The sequence below is a fragment of the Amphiprion ocellaris genome, chromosome 19 (genome assembly GCF_022539595.1).
Source record: "Amphiprion ocellaris isolate individual 3 ecotype Okinawa chromosome 19, ASM2253959v1, whole genome shotgun sequence".
In the NCBI taxonomy this organism is placed as follows: Eukaryota; Metazoa; Chordata; class Actinopteri; family Pomacentridae; genus Amphiprion; species Amphiprion ocellaris.
In genome coordinates this window covers 6,466,651-6,483,108 of record NC_072784.1, presented here as the reverse complement: position 1 = coordinate 6,483,108, position 16,458 = coordinate 6,466,651, and the positions used below count along the sequence as shown (strand labels likewise).

Genomic DNA, 16,458 nt, shown 5'->3' with positions numbered 1-16,458 from the left:
ATGTGTATAGAGAAAGAAAAGCAGACAGAAGAGAGAGTTTGAGCTGCTCAGGTCTCTGGTCGTACTTCCTGCATAGACGGTGAAGGAAGAAGAAGCTAAAAGATGAAGACTTTGGTTGTGCTGGTTCTCTGCTCCCTGGCAGTCATCTGTGTGATTTCAGGTAAGACTGACACTCTAAAAACTAAGATCTATTTCCATCACTTGATTAAATGCATAACTGCAAGATTTTTTTTTATCTTTAAATCTAATTTACTGACTTAATCAAACCTTCTAAACCTTTAATGAGATGGCATAATGATGTTGCGTCACCTTAATATTGTGTCTAATTTAAACTTGTATTTTCAGAATAATAGATTTAAAACTAAATTTTTAAAAAATGACTTGATTGCTACATTTTCAGAATTTTGAATCTCCACTCCTAACAACATTTTTTAATTTTGCAAACTTTAAATGTTTTTGCATATACGAATGGCAATTAAGTACATAACACTTAAGAATTCCTTCTAAATAGCATAGATATAATAGTTGGTACAACCAAATTTTTACATGTAATCAACTTAAAAATTTGTGTTTATGCTGCCTAAGGCAACTGTTGATTAACAATATCTTGGAAAAGCTAATTCCCTTTAGTTCAGTGTAGTTTGTTGGTTGAACATAATTTCATTAGAAGTTGTCTGAACTCACAAAGGTTGATGAAAATTGTTGCATTTATTATTTTTGTGGAGCCAAAACTTTATTACTTTGAAGAGAGCTCTTTAAAAACAGCACATTTAATTTAGAATATTTTTCAACTTAAGTAAAGTTTATAAATCTGGCCAGCTAGAGACAAACTTGATACACTGACAGTTCCTGGATGGGACAAACTTAAAACCAAAAAATAGAATAAAATTCATCCATTATCTATACAATAATCCTCATTAGGATTATGGGGGAGTTGGAGTCTATCCCAGCTTGGAGTCTATCACGGAGTCTATCTGAGACATATGAGACAAACAATCACACTCACATTCACACCTACAGACAGTTTAGAATCACTAATTAAACTCAGCATGTTTTTGGACTGTGGGAGGAAGCCGGAGTATCTGGAGAAAACCCACACATGCACAGGGAGAATATGCAAACTCCATGCAGGGAAAGCCTGGGGATCTTCTAGCTGCAAGGCGACAGTACTAACCACCAAGCCACTGTGCAGCCTGAATAAAATGCATGATTATTAATATTTCTCCTGTGTTTTACAGATGCTGACCCTGATCCCCAGCCTGCTGGTGACAACCCTGCTCAGGATGGTATGAATGTGATTCAGCAATCAAATTTCACCAGTTTATTTGTGTCTAGTCTGCCTTAGTTTATATGTCCTTTTTGCTTTGAATAGAAGCTTTCAGACTCTTTCAATATAAGATATTCAACCGAGAATTAGTTTAACACTTTGTGTAACTGAAGTCGGATTTATTTTATAACCAAACTTTTGTATCAATACAAATTTTGAGTCTAAATTCTGCAATACTCCACATTTTCTTGGCAGCATTTAGATTCCAGTTTAACAAAAGGCAATTTTATGTTAATTTTCTTTCCAAGTTGTGCTAAAATTGATTAGTTTTTGTGCTGAAATGCTGCTTTTAAGTTGACACCTCTGGATGTATTCTATAACTTCTGTAAGCGCAACGGACTGCTGTTGCATTTGTACAATTTCTCACATATTGCAACACGACAGTTATGCTGAATGTATATGATCTACAGGGATGTTCGTGGAGAGGGATGAGGCCTCCACAGTGGTGAGACAGAAGAGAGCTGCTGGACAGTTATCCCTGGTTCAGCTGGAGAGGTGATGTCAACATCAACAGCTTTCTGTTTGCTTTTTATCTAATATAGTCCACTGATGATCCAGCAGCGTTTAAAGGTTACATATAGAAAGTTAGCATGAAGATCTCAGGCTTTGTGATTTGACGTATCATGAATAACAATGTGTGTGTGTTGCCTCTCCGTGCAGCCTGAGAGAAGTGTGTGAGGCCAACCTGGGTTGTGAGCACATGATGGACACAGCTGGCATCATCGCCGCCTACACCGCCTACTACGGACCCATCCCCTATTAGAAGCCCAACCACAGCAACAGACTTCTCAGCAAAACTGTCTTTTTTTATTTGCATAATCACTCTTGAGCTCAACTTTTCCTACGCTGCTAAGCCAAATTGTCAAAAGTGTGGGTGAGAGTGGAAGAAGACGGATAATTTTGGCATGTGAAGGCATTTTCTCTCCTGTGTAGGCCTGCAGAGTTGTTTCTACAATTCTGTCATTTCTCTCAGCCTGTAGAGTAGTGTGATGAAATTAAATAAAGAAATAATCAAACTCTGCTGTGTGCTTTGTTATAAGTGCAGTTTGTTATACTGGGTTAAAGAACACCACAACCATGTACAGTCAACTATAAAATTATTCATATAATTTCCAAATGTTGATTTAGAGTGAGTTTTTACCTGAACAATAGTTTCCTTCTGCCTGGAAATGACATAAACATGTGACAAAAAGACAGAAAAACAGTGAGTTTATGATTCATTTTAATGATTTCTATGGTCATTTCACATTTTAGTGAAAACAAAAGCCATGCCCAAAATTATTCATTGAAATTGTCACCATTTTTAAAGAAAATACAGCTTTTGTCTGATTCCAAATTTCTTACAATCCTGGTTTCTTCCATTCTTCCAATGTTTGAACACACCATAAAGTGAGAACATCCAAAGCAGGAGCTCTTTAGTCAGTCACTAGTCAATTTCATGTCATGGCTAAAACCAAAGAGAGCTTAGTGAGCTGCTGTTGGGGTCCTTCAGTGAGAGAGAGCTGCATATTCTCGCTGCTCATAAGACAGAGAAAAGCTACAAAGTGATATCCAAGTGTTTTCAAGTGCCCGTGACCACAGTACAAAGTATTCATGAATCCTGAATCCATGGAGAATCTGTAGAGAAACTAAAGACCAGAGTGATGGAAGAAAGCCTTCGATCTTAATGTAACCAGGTGTTAAACAGAGGCAATAAGACAAACTGAAAAAACCACTGAAATGCCTGTTTGTGGCTCTTCTGCTGATTCTCATTTTGGACAGCAGGGGGCGTATGGTCATTGTTGTACCCGCAGTAGTTTGGCGGTGTCTTGCTGCCGCACCTTGTTGTCAGTTGCCGTAAATTGTGCCAGTCGCGACACACCGCAAAGCAGACACAAACAGTACACTATGGATTTTGGCGGCGATAATGGAAAGTACAGCAAAGAAGAGGAGATGCAGCTTCAACAAAGACTGGGAAACTACATATCTCTGGGTGAAGCCGGTGCAAGGTGATTCTCAGAGAGTTTTCTGTGAAGTTTGCCAGAGTTCGTTTTCCGTTTTACACGGTGGGGAATACAACGTGAAGCGACACGGTACATGCGAGACCCTCCTCTCAGCTTTGGTAAGGTGTCACACATTGTCCCACACAAATATGCTCTTTGTCCCACAGTTGGTTTATTGAGATCTGGTCACCCTATGTAAATCATACCGCGATATGAAAGACTGAAATGTGGACTATGATGGCGGGATGGTGGATTGTTTGTTACTGACATTGGAGATCCACTTTCATGTCTGTGTTGTGCTTAGGAGCGCCGATGGTTGGAGGATGGAAGCACTGCAGGTGTGCCGCTGATGCTAGTCGTCCGTGTGCTGGGTATGGGACTTCCACTGTATGATTTTATGCTGCTAGTTCCATGAGATATGAGTGTGTTATTATATGCATTGTATTTTTGTGTTGTTAAAGATGAAATATTTGTAACTGCTGTTTGTTACTGCATTCTGTGCTTAGCACCAAGGCTTATACAGAGCAGTGTGGTAACTGTGTGTGTTTTTTTTGTTTGTGTGTTTCTTGTATGTTTCTGTTTCGGGTACTGTTTCTAGTGCTGTTGCTTATATAGTTGCTAATGTATTGTGCCATAAGTTTTGGGGAATACATTTCATTGTATAAATTCTATTACATGTAAATAAATTGGGAAACAAAGAACCCCCACAAAATTAAATTTGAAGTATTGGTGTCTGATTTAACCCGGGTTCATTAAGAGGTGGAGATCATAAGAGGAGTGGAACACAATCCCAGTGGAAACATGAGGAGAAATGTAACTGATTAAAATAATACAGATTCAATTTAACATTAACATCAGTGGTCTAACATAATATCTTACCAATTTTGGCACTTTTTTCTGCCATTTCATGCCAGAAGAAACCTATTTGTCACTTTAAAACTCACTATAAATCAAAATAATTCGGCATAACTTGGGGCCTTACTCTATGGCTGAAACTGCTTTGACAAGTTTTGGCCACTTGATGTCCCTGTTGACCGTGAATATGTCATATCACAGTTCTTTGTACATGCCAGAAAGGATGGAAACCACTGGTTAAATCTATAACAATGTATTGTTTTTAAAAATCTGCTCACATCCACTGTCTTTACTGTAAAAGAACAAATACAGTGAAGAAAACAGTACAATATTTACAAAAAAAGGAAAGTAAAGTACAAGCACCTCAAGGTTATACAGAAACGGCAAAGCTTATTTTGTTCAAAGGTAATAGAATCTAACTACCAGCTGCTCTGAATGTCATTAATTAACATCTTCTATCTAAAACCACAAGTAATAAGAGTAATTTCAGATTTTGAGGGGTGATAAGGTAAGATATGGGTTAGGTTTAGGGTAAGGTGTGATAAGTTCCTCATGGCTCCACGTGGAAAACCACTGCCAAAAAACTCAAACAAAACTGACAAAATCATCATGACCAACAAAGTTAAGTTAACTAAGTTAGGTTAAGATAAATTAAGAATTATAAATTTCAAATAATGTTATGATTAAATGCTCTTTATGATTTTAAACTACTGTTTAACTGTGTGACTGTGAACTCATATAACCCAATGTACTCAGTAAATTTCCATGATTAACTTTGGTCGTGAAAATGTAACAAGTTGGTCCCGTTTAAACCGGCTGCTCAGCAACTGATTATACCACTGCGACTTGTTTATGTACCTGTATAAAAGCTAAACAATTTCTTTATATTATCAGTCACTTGTTCAGACTCTGCTATGTTCAGGTGATTCCTTGCACAAGTAAAACTTTGCTTTGACTTGAGAGACGACTGAGTGTTAATTTGGAGAAGTCAGGACTCCACTGAAGAATTTTCCTGACAAGTTCAGTTCAGTTCAGTTCAGTTTTAACTTAACACTTTATTAATCCCACATTAGGGAAATTTGCAATATTACAGCACAGATTTTGATGAATAGAAAACACTGATAGAGTACTATTATTGCACAGAATGTGTATAAGTAGAAAGACTAAGGGAATCGCATGTATTCTTGTGTATGTAGTAAAATAATTATTGCACAGGGTTTTAAGGGCCAAAATGTTCATAATTCACATGGTATTTTCTGTGCCTGACTATAACTACATACGTTGGTTAGGGAGGTGTTGAGGCAGATTTTAACATGAGGCAATAGTAGGTTGGTTTTTGTTCCCTGTGTAAGGCTTCGCACTAAGCAGCTGTCATATATTCATATTTAACATACAGATGTAAGTATCCAATCTTATCTATCACTCAGGTAGAAATAGGATTAGGGTTTTACTTAAAAACACAAGTCCAACAGTAGGAACTCAGTGCAACAAAATTCCAATAATTCCTTTCATGACTGAGATTGAGTCTGTCATCCAAAATAAAGTGGGACTTGACTTCCTACTCTGTAGAAAGGTTGCACACATTTCCAGAGAGATGTTCTGCTGTTTTTAAGATGCATTTCTTTCAGCCTCTCTTTGCTGGAGGGTTTATGTTGTCATCTTTCTTTTTAAAATGCCGTAAAGGTGATCTACTGGATTCAAGTCACTCAGCTAATAATGTTCCCACCACATTAGTGAATGTCACCGACAAGTACTAATGTTTTTGAAAACATAGAAGTCCAGTATTCAAGGAAGGTCTTAAGGATATTTATCAGTTCAAATAATGTTCCTATAAGGTTAAAAGTTAACTAAGATGCAGCTTTTTGACTGCAGTATTTGGAGGATTTTTTCCAGGATGTTGTCAGGATCACAGATTATGTGACATGAAAACAAAGGGTTGCTGTTGTCAAATCTGTCCTGATCCGGTTCACACCAAACATGCTAGATCCCATCTGAGCCGGACAAATTTATTTTGAGCTCACCTGACTAAAGAATGTGCTTCCTCTTAAGGTTTTTAGCCAGTTTTGAACAGCAAGTCAGAGTTGGGTTTTTTTTTGTTTTTTGCCTGGGTGCTGTTCAGAGAAGTTGATGTTATACAATGTCATCCATAATGCCTAAGTTGTCACATCAGCTTTGAATACCGTTGATAACCCCTGTGCCAAGCTAGCGAGTTAGATCATTGAAGTAGCACACTGTCTGTGACGTCATTTAACCCTCCTGTTGTCCTAATTTACGGGAACCAAAAAATATTGTTTCCTTGTCTGAAAAAAATACAAAAATTCAGCAAAAAAATTCCCCAAATTTCAGAAAATTTGCAAAACCTTCAGGAAGAAAATTCCAATAATTCCTTAAAAAATTTCCTTAAAAGTTTTATTTAAAAAAAATAAATAAATAAAAAATCTGACAAATTTGGCAAGAAAATTCTTGCAAATATTTTCAAAAAAATGAGTAAAAATCTTCCAAAAAAAATCCTAAAAATATCTAAAGTGATTACATTTATATCAGTAAAACTTCTAATATTTTCTTTAAGAACATTCACAAAAAATCAACCAAAATCCAGCGAATTTCGCTGGATTTTGGTTGATTTTTTTTTGTGAATATTCTTATAAAACATTTTTAACATTTCTTTTTTTCCACCAAAAATGTTCAAAGATTTCCCAAAAATGTTGAAAATGTGGACATCAGAAGTTTCACTGTGAAAATATATATTTTTTCCACATTTTCAAACTTTAAAACGGGTCAGTTTTGACCCGCAGGACGACACGAGGGTTAAAGAAGACGGCCACTGTGGCACTGATTGGTGGTATTATGGCTTGTTTTGTACCTCCTGATTACTGCTGCAACTGTGTTTCCATTCATTTTTTGTCGGTCATGATGTTTTTCTTAGTTTTTGGGGGGTTTTTTGGCAGTGCTTTTCCATGTGGAGCCATGGGGCAGACATGCAGGTAGACATAGACCATAGGTACAATCATTGTTTTTGATTGTTTATAAAAAAAGAAATATTCTACTGTTAGACTTAGAAATTATCCAATTATTGATACAATTTAAGAACCATTTGACGTTTAAATGATACTGCACAGAAGTGTATTCACTTTACTTCACATATTGAATAATAAACCGGCCAAGCTTTATTTCACACTGACTGTATGCATCTATCCACTGCAGTTTACTAAATTTACTGACAATTGTGAATGATTTTTCTCATCCGAAGGTGACAGAAATGCGGGAACAACTTTCCCCTGCCTTCTGGAGTTCCCCTTGAATTTCACCAGTAGAACAATAGAACTGCTCCCCGGAAAGTGTCTGTCATGCAATAGCTGGAAGCATGTTTGTGTTTGACTGAGTTGGCATTTTGTTGTGTGGCGAGAATGAATAGCTTCTTAATTGACTTGCTGAGACACTAGGAAGTGTTTTGAATGTGGCCTCTGGGAAACAACAGGAGTTGGCAGCAGAGGACGTGAGAATAGCTGAGTTACTCAACCAGTCTCACCAAACGTGATTTTTAATAAGTAACTTTAAAGGTGTAGGAATTTTCCGCAATGTGGATTGCTTTATTCCTCCAGTTACACTTGTTGTTTATCTACACACATTATGTAATGTAGATTGTCAACAAACATCACATTGTGCACAAATTAATAATGTAAAAAGTGTAGCATTTACATTTAAACTTCTTTCTTTTTACCTTTATAACATCATCTTATTGTGTTTTCTCCCAAAATAGAACGTGGACACCTTGAAAAACAAATGAATCCACTTGTCATAAAAAGTATCTTTGATTTTCCATCCTGATAGCAGCTTGGTTCCATGTAATGGCAATGCTGACCTGCCTATCAGGGAAACGGAAATATCTCAGCAACCACAAGTTTCAATGAAACTGCGGATATGTCTGTGTTCTTAGAGTGAATCATAATGACTTTGGTTATTTTACTTTGTTTCTCGTATGGAAGTAGATGGCAAACTTATGTTAATGTTCATTTAAACTTGAAAATCAAAATATAATGCCATAGTCGAATTATAATTTTCTACAAATGTATGTTAATTGAGTCAAAAGTTTCCTGAAAATGCAATAAATCAAATTGAATTTTCATTTTTATGTAGTAGTAGTAATAAATAAAAAGAGGACATTTGACATGTCATTATCAAAGATTTAATGTCATCTCTTGAAAAATGTGTTTTTCATTTGCATACACATATCACTGCACTATTTTGGAGACAAAAAAAAAAAACAAAATTCTGTTTCCAACAATTCCAAACCAAACATACATTTGTGGAAAATTCTAGTTATTACTCCGCAGAGGAACATGGCAGATTTATATGATGATCGACATATGTTTGTCTGTCTGTCTGTTATTCCATCTGTGCACAACATTAGTCAAAAACGATTAACGGATTTGGATGAAATTTTCAGGGAAGGTCAGAAATGACACAAGGACCAGATCATTAGATTCTGGCAGTGATGCAGCTCATAGTCTGGATCCACGGATTTGTTAAGGATTTCCATATCATTGCAAGATAGCGGCACGGCGTCACTGTAACAAGTGAACACTACATCAGCTGCCTGCTGACATCACATGATTGCGATCCTACTACAGATTGATCGCTGCGGATTTATGGGGACTTATCCGTCTGAAATGATGCAAAGAATAATTGATTAAATTGTGGGGGTGTTTCTGAGTCCCATCAATTCCAGCCACCCGCTACATATTTAAGTCAGGCGATTCGGTGTCCGTACCTAACGTATACATACGTAACACATGCCTGTGTTCAGCACAACAGCATGTTGTTTGTGGGTACATCTATATTAAATGACCGTGATTTCTGATCATCAAAAACTAATAAAAAAATGCTGCATTTCTGACAATGCCATATGGGGGAATGAACAGCCTTGGCGGAGTACTGCACTCTCTGAGTGCTTTTCTTGTTCTATTGTGGAATTACATTTTCATTTGTCAAGCCTACCACAAGTTTCCATCCTCTTGTAACACTAGCAGCTTGACATTTTAGTTTTTTAATTCAAATGTTCCAAGACCTATTCAACAAATTGTTGTAAAATTCTGCATGTACACTCATGGTTCATCTGATGAAGTGAAATAATAATCTGAAGACTGGGTCAAAATTCAAATACCTGCAAAAGTTATGACGTTTCCATCAGGCTCTACTTGTTTGTGCTATTTCTGAATGCAAATATGTAAACATGCTACATTAGGACATTGAACTTGGGAATCATTTTGCTTATTAAAGATCCGCTAGTTAACCTTCCTTTGTTAGCATGCCCATCTTGGCAAGTCAGATGTGTCAGTGAGCCAAAGAATTACATCATTCCAAAAAACAAGTGTTTCATAACAGCAAAAGTGCTGCTTTCAAAATGTTTTGTATGTCAAATGCAGTCATGCAGCAAAATGCGCTTCAAGTGTCAAAAGTGACAGTTTTCAACTAACTTCAACACTTAACACTTCAGCTGTTCAAACTAAATCTTCACTCGTGGTACAGTGGAAGAATAAAGTCGTCAACACTGAAGAAAAGCCGCTCAGAGCTGTACTTAAATAAATATACTTCCCTCTGGCATCATGTTAGAATTTGTTGTGAATTTCAGCAACCTTTTAGCTTTAAAAGTGGATATTTTTTTAAACAATCAGGTGCAAACAAATGCTGCACCTGCACCTCTTTCTCTTTTTTTGGTTCTTGAATAACGTGTTTGTCTTTGATGTGAGCTTGGAAAGCCCCACTACGTCACCAGGTAAGACGGCTTTATAAAGGCTGCACTTGGGACGACGGTGCAAATCGTGTTCATGCCTCACATAACAGGTTACCATGATGGATCAGCTAACTTTTAAGACAGAGAACTCTGGGCGTATACAGATGGTGGAGAATTCGTTTGGTCCATCAGGGGTGCGGTTGTTCAAACCTGGTCGGATTCTAATAGGAGAGGGCCGTCTGATCAAGCAGGGTCACAGGAAGCAGCAGCCCAAGGCCTTCTTTTTATTTAATGATATTCTGGTGTACGGCAGCATCATCCTGAACGGCCGATGGCACAAGAAACAGAAGATCATTCCTTTGGGTAAGAAACTCATTTGCTTCTCCTCTGGCTAACAGAACAATTGACTAGACAGACTCAGAAAATGTGCCTTGAAGAGGAAGTGCTGTATATATAATTACAATTTTTTCACCATTGAGAGGGAAACATAAGAGAACGAACAACGCATGAATGACAGCTAATCCAATACAGGAAAATAAGCTGTCAGTGCACCCAAATCACATAAAAAAAGGAAAATAAAACACTTAAAATAGCATTCCTCAATTAAATCCTCAGTAATTGTAATTTCACATGAGAATATATGTCTGAAAACCTCTGCCTGCGCATTTAAAATGATCTCTCAGGGTGAGTCAGTACATTTTTCTGCAACCACCACCTTGTTGTCAGACTGTCAAGTTCACTGATCTTATCACATTTTCATGTAGTTATAAATATTCCATCTTTTCTGTCTTTCCAGAGAACATCAAGCTGGTGGACATGGAGGACAGTGAGGGATTCATGCACCAGTGGCTGATCCGAACGCCATCCAAGTCCTTCTTTGTGTCTGCCTTTTCAGCGCAGGAAAAGCAGGCCTGGATGGAGCACATCAAAGAATGCCAGTCCAACCTGCTGCAGGACGGCAGCCGCCAACCGAGCTCCGACTTCGCCATGACCTGGATTCCTGACCGTGCTGCCCAGAAGTGCATGCGCTGCTTCAGCAAATTCTCTGCAACCAAACGCCGCCACCACTGCAGGAAGTGTGGCTTTCTGGTCTGCAATGCGTGCTCCAAGGAACGGGTGGTGATAGATCACATCCACAGCACCAAACGGCTGAGGATCTGCAGCCACTGCCACGAGGAGAGATCTCGCCAGAGGGGAAACAGCGCCGAGAGCAACAGCTCAGACGAGGAGGAGGTGATCGCAATCAGCAATGAAGAGGAGGAAGAGGAGCTGCAGAACTACACTCCCAGCAACTGGCTTGACTCCCGAATGGGCAGCTGGGGACATAATTTCTCCCCAGAACCAGTGCACCAGTAACAATAACCACATGAGGACTACTACACTGTCCACCATTATTAAGGACCTTTAAATGATTTCAGACAACACTGTTAAAGTAAATCATAAGATGAATTCTTTAAAAGAAAAAGAGAGAGAAGGATGTCTTATTTGTATACATTTATTGTTGTCAATATAATTCACTTTTTATGCTGCACATATTCCTGATTCTGTTTATTTTCTCAGTGTGATTTGAACATTGTAGTTGCTGTTTATGTATGAAAAAGCATTTGCACTTCATATCTGTTCTTTTGCTGCTACATTACCTGTGAACAATAAAATGAAGGTACTGAATCTGTATCTCTTGTGATGATTTGAGTGTTGGATGCACCAGTTACACTTTTTCAACCATGATTCCAATACATCCATTTTCTTTTTGTCACGTTGTCTTGCTGTTATTGTGCATGCAGTAAGTTGGAATTCATCACGTTTTTGGCTTGTGCAAATTTCAGTTAGACTGATGATTGATTTATAAAACCCCACGACAGCCATTTTATGTCTGTTGTTAATCCATTTTTTACATTTTTATTATCATAAGTGGCACTGACACTAATTCAAACAGTGTATAAATAGGATAGAATTAACAACTATAGAGTGAATTACATGTTGGTAAGGTGCATAAGCCCCTTTTAAACAAGCACTCAACAATTACAGTAATAATTTGGTTCAGTGTATAAAGCATTTGGAATATCTGGCAGTTACTGGGAGTTGTTTTTCTTGTCTTTTTTATTCACCCTTCGCTTAAACTCAGGATCCATTTAGCTGTTTTACAAATAAGAAACTAAAAGATCCATAAAGGAAAAGTTAGTAAAATAATAAAAACATTAATAACAACGTTTAAAACCTAGAAAAAAAATCAAATGGATAAACTATGACAACAACAGTTGGAGGTAAACTAAAATAGCATCTGGAGCCTGAAATGCCCTAAGCTAATAATAAATCCAGCTCCACATTTTTTGCATGTTTTTCTAGGTTGAAGGTGCACAACGAGTAAAACTGGATTTTCAAAGCTCGGCAACCACAGCTGGCAGCTGTGTTCAAGTCATTTGAGCACATATGGTATGAGCCCCCATTAAATGACATTACTGAAGTAACATAAGGGGGTAAAATTAAGGTAAAGGGCCTTATGAATAAGTACAACCCAGTGAGACCTTACAGAAGGAGGGCCACCCAACATAAGCATGCAGCTGATAGGGATGAGTATTTTAATTATCACCAGTAAAAAATCTTAATGCATAAACAGTTTCCAAAGGCTTAATTTAACTAGAATGTATTTAAAGTCACTGATAAAACCTTAGAATGTGCAGATCTATGAAGTTCCCACTTCTCTCCACTACTTGCTGCAGCAGTAATAATAATAACAGAAAGCTGCAGGTTGACAGGATTGGTACTTTAGATTGATTGCAAATGAGACCCCAGAAGTCTGAATCAAGGTTTTTCAGACAACTTCAAGCTGTAAAAGCTCAGTCATGGTGTTGATGGCTTATTCCGCTCATGATATGTCTTCCAGCATATAAAAGACAAGATATGGATGATATGGATATGAACGGGAAAAAAGGATTTTCCTGGCAGGTCCCATGAATAACACTGATCATCTTGTCACAATGCAATGTTCAAACCTTGGGTGTACAGCCTACCTGACTAAGAACTGCTTTAGAAATTTAGAAATAGGAAATATTTTTACATTGTTTTTGTATCAATATTTCCCCAATTTACATACAGCATATCTCACAGATACTCTATGCTGATGTTTGGGTCTAACACTTGTTCATCTATGAGGCTGGATCCTATACACAACCATTCAAAAGTTTGGGATCACTTAGAAATGTCCTTATTTTTGAAAGAAAAGCATTTTTCTTCAATAAAGATAACATTAAATGAATCAGAAATACAGTCTAGACATTGTTAAAGTGGTAAATGACTATTATAGCTGGAAATTTTTAATGGAATATCTATATACAGAGGAACATTTCCAGCAACCATCACTCCTGTGTTCTAATGCTACATTGTGTTAGCTAATGGTGTTGAAAGGCTCATTGATGATTAGAAAACCCTTGTGCAGTTATGTTAGCACATGGATAAAAGTGTGAGTTTTCATGGAAAACTTGAAAGTGTCTGCGTGACCCCAAACTTTTGAACGGTAGTATATGTGGCAAACTGTAAGATATTATGTTTTGTGCTTCTGTCTCTTTGCATGTTGGTGTGTGAGGTGGAGAGATGGCAGCGATAAGGGGTTTTCTGCCTGAGGCGGCTTGTGCCAGTAAGAGTGAAGGCGGTGGAGGTGGCTTGAAGTTACCGTAAAAAGTTATTTCTCTTGGGAATTTCTCAACTATGCCAACAAGGCAAACTGTGGCAGCTCCTGAGGCGAAAAGTCCAGAATCTCAAGCATCATTTCCCCACCTTCAGTTACTGCTCGAGCTTTTAATGATAACCAATTGTCTGAGGTAAACAAACAGGCATTACAGTGGTTTTCAGAGTATTTTCACTGTAGAAGCAGGTAGTGACAATGACAAATCCTGCCAACACACACCGCAGGTGAATCGCTTCTTTGATTATGGTGTCAAACTGGTTTGTCGTCTTCACACACGGAAGAAGGAAATGTGGCCTCTTTTCTTGTCAGTAAATCACGGAAATCCTCAGTGCATTGTTAGTCAATCATTCTATTATTCTTGATTCTTTCATTCAGCAGAATGGACAAATTTCACCATCGTTTGGTTACTTTAATCATTCTGGTTAATCATATGTGGTGTGTTTAGATGTGGATCACTGATCAAGAATAACAGCTGGCACTGAAGAGCTACTGATACTGAAAAAAAATACCATGAGACACCTTCTATACAGGATTTATAGCAATACTCACCTGATTCCATTCTGTAATTGTCTAAAAACATACAAAAAGCAGAATGTATTGTGTTGTTGTCTGCACCTACTTTGTAGATCTAGATCTAGATCTAGATAGACAATCCCGTGCGGTAGATGGATGCACGTGGACCAAGGAAAGTTTAAGCAAGCAATGACCTCTGAATTTGAATTTAGCAAAGTCATCATCCACACTGGGCGACATCCCGGCTGAGTGACATTCACATTTTTTTTCATGCACTATCCCGATGAACTTAATTTTTTAAATGACCATTTTTAGCCATCTGCAATTGTCCAGGCTTGTTAACCCACATGGGTCAAAAGTGACCCATATTCAATAGGAAATGGGCATCTCTTGACTCATGTTGTGTATCAAAGGGTTAAGAAAAGAAGGGGTAAAGTTATCAAGTCAATTAAACTGTGTTACCTCAACTTGAGTTTAGAATGAAACCAGCTAACGCATAAATTTGACTTTCAATTACAGTTAATATCATCCATCCATCTATTATCTATACACCGCATAATCCTCATTCGGGTTGCAGGGGGGCTGGAGTCTATCCCAGCTGACTCGAGCGAAAGCAGAGGACACCCTGGACAGATCCGCAATCTGTCGCAGGGCTACATATACAGACAAACAATCACACTCACATTCACACCTATGGGCAATTTAGAATAATCAGTTAACCTTAGCATATTTTTGGACTGTGGGAGGAAGCAAACCCGGGATCTTCGAGCTGCAAGGCGAGTAACCACTACTCCACTGTGCAGTCCCAGTTAATATCAAGTTCACATTATTATGTCAACACAACTAAATGTATGAATAAATGAAAATTTGACTTTTAGACTAAACTCAGGGGATCATGTATCACAGGCTCACACACATGCAGAAATACACACCATCAAAAAAAAATGTGCAAAAAACAAACAAAATATACATATATATATTTTTAAGTGTGTTTGCAAAAAGTCTAAGGGAGCATGCAGCAAGTATCACATCATCATTATTATTCTTGTTTCAGTGGAAAAGAATGTGCCTCATAAACATGCAGCCGCAACCACAATAAACATGCCATCTCACTTTACATGTAAAATTTTAGCTCTGAGACATTCCTTGCTTTAAAAGCCAATAGCAGTATTTTTACTGACAAACAGGAAGTCAGTGTAAAGATCTCCGAACTGGAGTGATGCCATCCCAAGGCAGCATGGCCTGATGGCCTCAGAGCGTAGTTCTTCAGCACCTATTTGAACCTGAGCCTGAACTGATGATTGTCCTGCTCAGGCCTGTTTCCTGTGCCAAAGAAAAGGCATCCAAGCAGCATCAGTGGCTACAGAGCAGTGGCTTTGACTTCACATGTCATGAAGTCACTAAAGAGGCTGATCCAGAAGAACCTCTGGTCAATAGTTGAGTCATTACTGGACCCACTACAGCTCACATACAGCCTCACACTGGAATGGAAGAAACTATAAACACTAGAAGTCACTGCAAGTTAGACAGTGGTAGTACAAGAATCTTTTTGGAGAAACTGCAGTTCACAAACGTTAAAGGCAGCAGTTAAGGATATAGAGCTTGTTATACAAGATGTCTGACCCAAAGTTTTAACTGTGAGTCAACAGTTTTCCTTCTGTGCCCACAATCAGAACAGTCCTGCTAGCAACACATGAAACCAAAGCAGGAAAATGACCTCTGCTGAGCCAGAAACAACACTGGATAACTTTATTCATTTAATTTCAGCACAGTCACGTTTTATGTAATCGTTGCTATGTTCAGTGCCAAATATAATAAACACCATACTAGTAGTGGTACGATCCAAGCTCCAAGATTGGTATTAGGCACAATGAGCATTTGTCTTATGCTGATAGTGCCAGTGATTTGGAAGCTGTGAGCGTACGATGCAGGCTACAGTGGAGAATGTTGCAGGTGTCACTGGAAAATACATCACTGGGTTCTTTAATCCCACCTTCATTTAACAGACGAGCTCTGACTGGATGTCATAAAGGGTAACTAAAACCTTTGTCATGGTACTAGCTAAACCACAAGATGCTCTTTGGCTGTCAACACAGATTAACCTGAGTGACCAACTTCTCTGGTCGCAAAAGTATTAAAAAGTAAGAGGTGCCACCTGGTGGAACAACCAGGTACTACAGCTTATCAACAAGAATAATCTATTCTATTCTATACTATCAAGACATCCACAATTATGGTGCTCAGTACCGTTTGTTTAATTATTTATTTATTGAATCTCTTTTTCTTTTGTGTTGGTTTTCTTTTTTTATTTTTTTTCTTTCTGTTTTATTGATGGGCAGTTAGTAGTTGAATAATTTATATT

General features: G+C 37.9%; 2 protein-coding genes across 2 annotated transcripts; both read left to right on the top strand.

Annotated features, from left to right (window-relative positions):
* On the top strand, positions 1 to 2,347 carry bglap (bone gamma-carboxyglutamate (gla) protein). Its single transcript, XM_023270616.3, has 4 exons — positions 1 to 160; positions 1,239 to 1,286; positions 1,738 to 1,822; positions 1,988 to 2,347. The coding sequence occupies exons 1-4, from the start codon at positions 103 to 105 to the stop codon at positions 2,088 to 2,090; spliced, it is 294 nt and encodes a 97-aa protein (XP_023126384.1). The 5' UTR covers positions 1 to 102; the 3' UTR covers positions 2,091 to 2,347.
* Positions 2,348 to 9,970: 7,623 nt separating this feature from the next.
* Positions 9,971 to 11,566, top strand: plekhf1 (pleckstrin homology domain containing, family F (with FYVE domain) member 1). Its single transcript, XM_023270613.3, has 2 exons — positions 9,971 to 10,261; positions 10,695 to 11,566. Exons 1-2 carry the CDS (start codon positions 10,015 to 10,017, stop codon positions 11,252 to 11,254), a joined length of 807 nt encoding a protein of 268 aa, XP_023126381.2. The 5' UTR covers positions 9,971 to 10,014; the 3' UTR covers positions 11,255 to 11,566.
* Positions 11,567 to 16,458: the final 4,892 nt, after the last annotated feature.